We start from the raw sequence: 8,684 nt of genomic DNA, 5'->3' as shown, positions 1-8,684 counted from the left end.
TGAAAACTTGCTATGTATCAGGCACTCCTCTTAGCACTGGGCCTACAGTAGTGATAAAACAAAGCAGATCAAATCCTGCTTCCAGAACTTACATCCTAGTGGGTGAGACAGACATAAGCAGACACAGAAGATAATTTCAGAGAGTGTGATAAATGCCATGAAAAAAATAAAACTGGGTAAGGGGATAGTATGATGGGGGAGGGGTCTGTTTTAGACAGGATGACCCGAGAAGGCCCCTCTGAAGAAGTGACATTTGAGCAGAGACCAGAATGAGGGAGACTCTGGGAGAAGCACAGACACTAATGGGGTAGATGGCCAGCATATATTGCCAAGGGAGAAAAACTATCTGAAAAAAACTGTAAAAAAGCCAAAAACACATTCTATACTCACACACATATACATTACTACAACATTAGATAAAAGTCTGGAAGGGTATACGCCAAATTCATGAACGTAATTGTCCCAAAATGGCAAAGGGACACCAGGACTAGGACTCATGGTAGGCTTTGGCTTGCCTCTAATATTTGCATTTTAGAAGATTTAATTATTTAAAATGTTAATATCTTCATTGTTAAAAGGTAAATATGATACATATAACTTGTGAAATTAAAAGAATTTTAAATAGGGCAGGCCCGTGGCTCACTTGGGTGAGTGCGGAGCTGATAACACAAAGGCCACGGGTTTGGATCCCTATATAGGGATGGCCGGTTGGCTCACTTGGGAGAGCGTGGTGCTGACAACACCAAGTCAAGGGTTAAGATCCCCTTACCGGTCATCTTTAAAAATAAATAAATAAATAAATAAATATAAATAAATAAAAGAATTTAAAAAATCTACCATGGTGGAGGGGGTCAAGTTCTGTGGCAGTGAAGAACCTAACCCTACACACTACCTTTCACCAGATCCAAGTTCCTGGGTGAAGGGGTTTGTTTGGGGAGCAGACATATGGGAGCCCGGAAGAGGCAAATAGCCAGGAGGGGCCTGGAAGCTTCTTGGAAGGGGTGTCTCCTTTGCTGAGGACCCCAGCACTCTCCTTTGGCTCAGTACCCTCAGTGCAGACATGGAGAGGCCATAGTACGGGCAAGGTCATGAAGCAAGAGCAGATAGGGTAAGTAGAACTTGAAACTCCAGGCTCCCAGCCAGATCTCCTTCTCAAGCCTGAGCTCCTGGCTCCTCTGGGCAAGGGATGGGCCTTCCTTAGCCAGGCACCTCCATCCAGCCTCTTGCCACTGCAGTCACTCTGCAGGCCAGAGACCCAGACCTGCTCTGGGGGCAGGAAGGCAGCGCCACCTGCTGGGATAAGAGGGAAATACAGTCCTCAGATCCCACTGAGAGTGACCAGCAGGTTATACCCTTAAAACCTAGCTGCCCTTTCTTAAGTGACCAATATCTTCCACTCAAAGTCTGTTCTGCACCTCCCTCCCAGTGCCTAGCAAGGCCCTTAGTGCTGCCTGGTTGGGTTTTCTCTGCAAGGAGGGGATGACACTTTCACTCTTATTACAGGCCAGTGGGTGCAGGAGGGGTTCACTCACGTGAGACAGGGGCACCTCACAATAGCAGTTTCCAAAAAGCATGTCCTAATCACAGATACAAACCTTAGGGGTAGACAGTCCATTTGATAGGTCGGGAAAAGTCCCCAGGGAAGGGAAAGACTTGCCCAGTGTCACACAGTGAGTACACAAACTGGTCCCAGAACACAGATCTCCGGGGGCCCAGCCCAAGGGTCTTTCCTCTGCATTGGCTGTCCCCATATGTGAAAATAATTGATACAGTTTAAATAAGTAGTTCTCAGCTTATGGTCCAGGAACTTGTTAGAAAGGCAAATTTTCGGGCTCCACCCCAGATCTACTGAATCAGCAACTGGGGGTGGAGCTTAGCAATCTGTTCTAGCGAACCAGCTTGAGAACCTGAACCATTGGTCTAAAGCAACTGCACAACACTCTCTTTTTTATTAAACAAACTTTTATTTTGGAATGACTTTAGATTTACAGAGAAGTTGCAAAGATAGTACAAAGACTTCCTGTATACTCTTCACCCAGCCTACCCCAACATCAACATCTTACATAACCATGGTATATTTGTTAGAACCAAGAGACCGACATTGGTATAATATTATTAACTAAAATACAGGCTGTATCCCATATCCAGCTTTCTCACTAATGTCCTTTTTTTTTTGTTTTTTCGTTCTAAGATAAAATCCAGGACAGCACATTGCATCCAGGATTATATCCCTTTTAAATTCTATTCATCACCTCAGTCATCTTTCCCTGGGACACAGAATGGGTGGGAAAGCTGTTGTCCTCATTATTCAGGTGGGGACACCGAGGCTTGAAGATACCAAGTGACCGAGTTCCCTTAGAGGGTAGAGGGAGCAAGGCCCATCTCACTCTGTAAACTTCCTCTACGTCTCTCCCTCCCCCAGGACTCTTGGTTTTCAGAAGTCCCTCTGGAACATCTCACCTGGCCCACCCCATCCCACCAGTGCAGACAATGAGAGATGCCCCTACTAGAGTGGGCCCACCCCTTGGGCAGAGCCACCCCCTGCTCCATCAACTCTTCCCCTAGATCCTGAGGGCCAGGCCGATGTCTCAGTGACTTCAGACAGGGCACAGCAAGACCCTGTGCAAGAGAGAAAGAGAGAGAAATACTGTTTGCCTACCCCAAATTATTTGTGATAGATAAACAATGGCCACAAGTTCTTTGCAGTTCCTCCCATCAAGAGGTGTAGTCTGTTTCCCATCCCTTGAATCTGGGCAAAGCCTTGTGATTTGCTCTGATCAAAAGAACTTAGCAGAAGTGACATTGTCCCAGTCCCAATCCCAGACTCAAGAAGTCTTGGAGCTTTGACTCTTGCTCTCTTGGAATCCTGATGCCACCATATGAACAAGCCTGAGCTAGCCTACTAGAGAGGCACCACATGGGGCAGAACCAAAGTCACCCCAGCCAACAGCCTGTCACTTGCCAGACAAGTGAATAAGGCTAGCCTAAACCATCCAGCCCCAGCTGAGGTGACAGCTGACTGCAGCCCCACAAGACACCCCAGGTGAGACCAACAGTACTGCCTAGACGTGCCCAGCCCGAACTGCCAACACAGAGAATTGTGAGCAAATAAATGACTTATTTTTAGCTGCTAAGTTTTGGGATGGTATGTTACACAGCAAAGGCTAACTGATACACAATCCCTCATCTCTCTCTTGGTAATGGGATCCCAATTTTATTTCAGGAGGCAGTGTGCCAGTCCCAGGAGATGGAGCATGATTGGTCTACTCGGCCATGACAGTCCTGTTCCCTGCCATCTTAGCCTTCTCTGTAGCAATGGTAGCTGACGCAGGCCAAGGATAGCTAAGTGGAAACATGCAGGGGGAGAGAGCAGGAAACAGGCCTCTAGCAGATGTTTTATTTGTGATAGAAGGTGACAGACCCAGCTAGCTTGACCCTTCTGCTTCCCCCACTCCTTTCTTCCTTGACCACAGATATGATTTCTGGAGATATAGCATGACTTTGAAGTAACAAGCCTGGACAGCAAGGCAAAAGGATCACAGATGTGAGCCCTACCCTCCCTGAGTCATGAACTGCATCAGCCACCTGTCTCTAGAATTTACACTATGTGGAAAAACAAACCTCTCTTTGTTTAAGCTGCTATAACCTAGACTTTCCTTTACTTGCAGTGGAACATAGTCTACATAAGGGATATACAAAGACAAAAATGCAGAAAGATCCTTGTCCTTGAGAGTTTGGAGCCAGCAGCATGTAGCTCTTCTAACCTGTTTCCGTTCTTATTTCGTCCTCTTGATAATCCTTCAAGGGTAATGTCACGATTGCATTTTTGCAGAGGTGGGAACTGGGACTCCCACACTGTTCAGGACGAGTCCAAGGCCTTGTAGCTAGCGAAAGGGGTGCCTAGAGCCAGATCCTTCCCCCAGATGCAGAGAGGATGCACTCCTGCTACACCTTCTGCATGACCCAGTCCACTGGAGGCCAGGTGTGTCTTCTGGGCTCTTGGGGATGGTGACAGCAGGTGCCAAGGAGGTGCTACTGCAAGTCCGGCGTGGAGGCACCCAGGTACACTCTTAGGTCTGAAAGGGTAGACTGGACAAGCTTGGCAGGGATGGTCTCTCGCTGCAGCTGCTGGTAGGCTGCGTAGCGGTGGCAGCCCCCGAAAGAGTAGAAGTAGTCACCACCCTGGGCCCCTTTGATCCAGAGGACATCAATGGGGGGCACGCTTTCTGGGTCCTCCTGGAGAGAAGGAACACAGGGTAAATGGCCATGGTACAATACTTGCCATTTTCCAAAGCAGACTTTATCAATCTGGATTGAGCTCCCACAGGGTGCTCACATGGGGTTGAGAGAGATAATTGCTAAATATCCAGAAATTTTGTGAGCTGGTTAACATCACTTTTTAAGCTTGAAAATCAGCCATGGTGACAGTATTTACACCAGGGAAATAGGCAGTTGCTACAAATCAGAGATTTTTCTCCCCTAAAGACCAGGTTGTTATTAAACATTTATCAATATACTACAATACTATACATCTGGACCTGTTCTAGACTCTGGGAATAAGGTGCAGCCAGAATAAGACAGACATAGCCCCTGCCTTCATGGGGCTTAATCTAATGTGGCAGATGGAACAAAGAAGAGAATGTTAGAGTGATAAATGCCATGAAGAAATAACACAGGTGACATGACAGGGATGGGGGGTCCACAAGGCCTCTCTGAGGTGACAATGAAGCGGAGATCCACCTGGAGTCATAGAGAAATGGAAGAGTTTAGATGAAGAGGACAACTGCCTGCGTTTGAATCTCAGCTCTGCTACTTAACAGGCATGTGACCTTGGGTGGTTCACCTCTTTGTGGCTCAGTTGTCCCATTTGACAAAATGGGGATAAGGATAACAGACCCACTGCATAGGGTTGTTAGGTTAAATGAGTTAATATTTATAAAGCGCTTCGAGCAATGCTCGGCACATGGAAAGCACTCAGTAATGTATGGTGCGTACTACCTGAGGGAAGAGACTTCCAGGCAGAAGGAACAGCAAATGCAAAGGGCCTGAGGCCAGAACAAGTTCACCGTGTTGGAGGCACAGCAAGAAGGCCAGTGTGGCCAGCAATGGACTTAAGGGGTCAAGGAGTGGAAGAGATCAGAAAGGTCAGCAGGAGCCAGATGATGCAGGTTTGTTTCTAAGAGCAGTGGGTAGGCCACGGAGCATTTTAAACAAGAGAGGGTGATGTGATCTAATGAACATTCTAGAAGGTTGTCACAGGGGAACGGGGTTGGTGGGGTGGACAAGGGCACAAGTAGGGAGGCCAGAAGCAAGGCCTCTGCAGGTGTTCAGCAGAAGATGCTGGCCTGGATGGTGGTGTGGTAGGTAGGGACAAGGAGAGGTAGACAGGTTTGGGACATATTTAGAGGGCAGATCTGAGAGATCTTGCAGAAGGGGTGGATGTGAGGACAAGAGAAAGAGGAGAATCTAAGTTGATTTCCTGTTAGGGGCCTGAGGAACCAGGTGGAGAGTGGGTCATCCACCCAAGCAGGGAAAGCCTCGGGCAGGATGGGGTCTGGGGTAGAACACACTGCGGAGACCCCAGGAAGTGCAAGCTGCCTAGAAGGCTATTGGCCCATGGGTTCTCTCTAATGCTGCTTTGATGAATTCATTCATCTATATATTCCACAAATGGTAATTAAGCAGGAAGGCACAGCAGTTACAAGCCAGGGCTCTGGAACCTGGCAAACCTGAATTTGAACCTCAGCTTTTCTACAGAGCAGCTGGGGGACCCTGAGCAAGTGGCCTCACCTCTGTGAACACTGTTCCTCATCTGTAAAATAGGAATAAGACACCCAATAGGGCTGCTAATGGAGCATTGATGAGCTGATGCAAATGAGGTGTTAGTGGACCACTAGCGAGGGGCAGCTGAGCCAGGCAGGCCTTGTGCTGGGTGCATGATGGTGGGTTGGCAGAATAATGGCTCTCAAAGATGCCACCTCCTAATCCTTGGAGCCTGTGAATATGTTATCTTACACGGACTTGGCAGATGGAATTAAGTTAAGGATCTTGAGATGGAGAGAACATCCTGGGTTATCCAGAGGAGTTGAATGTAATTGCCAGGGTCCTTAAAAGTGGAAGAGGTTGGTAAAGGGACATGAAAATCAACTACATTGTATATTGGTCAAGTAAAATTAAAAAAAAAAAAAGTGGAGGAGGGAGGCAGAAGAGGAGGTCAGAGTGATTAGACATAAGAAAGACTTGACCTGATGTTTCTGGCTTTGAAGATGGAGGAAGAGTCCACGAACCAAGGAGTGTGGGTGGCCTCTAGAAGCTGGAAAAGGCAAGGAAATGGATTCTTGCCTACAGCCTCCAGAAAACAATGCAGACCTGGGGATACCTTGATTTTAGTCCAGTCAGACTCATTTTGGACTTCTGAACCATAGACCTATACAATAATAAATTTGTGTTATTCTAACCCACTAAATTTGTGGTATTTTGTCACAGTGGCCACAGAAAACGAATGCAAATGGTCAGTAAGCAAAGGCAGATCCAGTTCTTGCCCTCTCTGAGCACACACTTCGAGAATGGAAGACAGGTATCTAACCGGGCCATTAAACCCCAGTGGGATCAGAGCTACGCTGGCAGGCACATAGGTGGCTGTGAGGCCACAGGAGACCCTTTAGCTAGTAGGGGCAGTCAGGGAAGACGATGAGACAGAAAGACCAAGGAGGAGTTTCAAGCGATAAATAAAAGATGTTTCCTAACAGGAAAAAGCCTGTGCAAAGACCCATGGTAGGAGAGAGCATGCATGGCTAGACCCCTCCCTCCCACAAAAAGCCAGGCACTATGCTAGCGTTGTGGCAACAGCCGAGATATAACAAAGTCCCTCCTCTTATGGAGTTCACATGAAATGGGGAAGACGGCAAGCAAATAAATGTATAATATAATTTCTGGCAGACATAAGTGCTATACAGAAAAATATTTCAGGCTAAGGGGAGAGGAGAGAGGCCGGGGCTCTATTAGCAACGGTGGTCAGGGAGGCAGAGACCCAAACCAAGCAAGGGGCGGGTCCTGTGGATATCTGAGGAAGTGGCCCCAGACAGGGGGTAGTGCAAATTCTAGTACTGAAAGATGTCTGGGCTGGCCGTACAGGTGTTTGGTGGGGCTTGGGAGTCTCAGGTGCTCACCTTCTAAGGGTCTGAGAGAAGCGGACATATAGGCCTAACCTGACACATACTGGTATGTTCCTGCTCCACCACCTCCCTCACCCCGCCAAGTTCCTGCCAGGATCACTCCAGCGTTCTTGAACACCCTTTTTCAGTGATAGGGCTGCCCCTTGTCCTCTCCCACTTCCTGTTCAGGCAAGGCCCTCCCAGCAGACATGACACACCCAGTCCCACTGCCACTGACTGTCGCAGCCAGAAGGGACCGCACAGCTTATCTCTGGACAGTGTGGTGGCCATACAGCTGAGCACTGGGGCCATGCTGCCTGGGTGTGAATTCCTGCTGTGCCACTTTCTAATGCCTGACCTTGGATAAATTGCTAAAATCCTCCCGTTCCTCGGTTTCTTGTCTTTTACAGCATTTACCCTATAGGGTTGGCCTAGGCAGCTAAGGGTCTTAAAACAGCTCCAGGGCCACTGCAGGCGCTATGTTTATAATAGCTAGGGCCGACCCCGTGGCTCACTCGGGTGAGTGCGGCGCTGGGAGCGCAGCTGCGCTCCCGCCGAGGTTCGGATCCTACATAGGGATGGCCGGTGCGCTCACTGGCTGAGCGTGGTGCGAACGACACCAAGCCAAGGGTTGCGATCCCCTTACCGGTCACACAAAAACAAAAACAAACAAACAAACAAAAAATAATAGCTAGCGATCATTATTTTAATTATCTCGTCCAATCACCTCCCTCCTTGCTCAAGTGAGGAAACAGGCCCAGAGAGGCCCAGGCACTTGCTCAAGGTCACACAGCAAATGCTGAGCTCCGGAGGAGCCCGGAACCGGTCCTGTCTCGCGTCCGGCGCGACCTCCCTCCTCCAGAGCCCTCTCCCCGGATGGCCGGCCTCCCCGGGGTCTCACCCGGATCGTGTCCACGAGGCTCTGCACCTTGGCCGGGTCCAGCACAGACGGCAGCGGCCGGATGAGCACGCTCAGCGGCACGTTGTGCACCGCAGCGATGCAGCCCGAGTGGATGCTGCCGCCCTGCACGCCGCCGCTCGCCCGGGGCCCCTCGGGCACCCCCCGGCCCGCGCCGGCGCTGCCCAGCGCCCCTCCCGAGCGCAGCCCCATCGCGCCGCCCCCCGCGCCGCCGCCCCGGCTTTAACTCCATCGGACCGTACCATTCCGCGCGGCCGCACGGGGGCCCGCAGCGTGCGTTTCTCACTCGTCCCCGCAGTGGTCCGACCCCGTGCCCGCGGTCCCCGACGCGACACCTGCTCCGCTCGCTGGGCGCGGCCTGCCAGGCACGGGGCTCCGGCTGTCCGCCGGGGGGCGCCTCGCCGCCTCCCCTCCGCCGCGCGGCGTCCGCGGGGTGGAAGCGCCCAGGCGGCTGACTCAGGGTGAGTTTGCAGGTCGCGGGGAGGGAGGGACGCGGGTGACGCACAGTCCGGGGTGACTCAGGCCCGTAGGGGCGGGGAAGGAGGGGGGTGGCCAGACCTGTCGAGCGAGGATGAGTCGGCAAAAACCTGCAGTGCTCGGGCGCCTTCGGA

General features: G+C 50.5%; 1 protein-coding gene across 1 annotated transcript; it reads right to left on the bottom strand.

The window, feature by feature from the left end:
• Window positions 1–1,944: 1,944 nt before the first annotated feature.
• On the bottom strand, window positions 1,945–8,265 carry SRXN1 (sulfiredoxin 1). The gene is made up of 2 exons (XM_063105940.1): window positions 8,056–8,265; window positions 1,945–4,236 (listed from the first exon to the last, which is right to left on the bottom strand). The coding sequence occupies exons 1-2, from the start codon at window positions 8,263–8,265 to the stop codon at window positions 4,033–4,035; spliced, it is 414 nt and encodes a 137-aa protein (XP_062962010.1). The 3' UTR covers window positions 1,945–4,032.
• Between the last annotated feature and the right edge of the window lie 419 nt (window positions 8,266–8,684).

Source organism: Cynocephalus volans, chromosome 1, assembly GCF_027409185.1.
Source record: "Cynocephalus volans isolate mCynVol1 chromosome 1, mCynVol1.pri, whole genome shotgun sequence".
NCBI classification, from domain to species: Eukaryota; Metazoa; Chordata; class Mammalia; order Dermoptera; family Cynocephalidae; genus Cynocephalus; species Cynocephalus volans.
The sequence above is the reverse complement of the archived record's forward strand: the minus strand, read 5'-3'. Positions and strand labels throughout refer to the sequence as shown.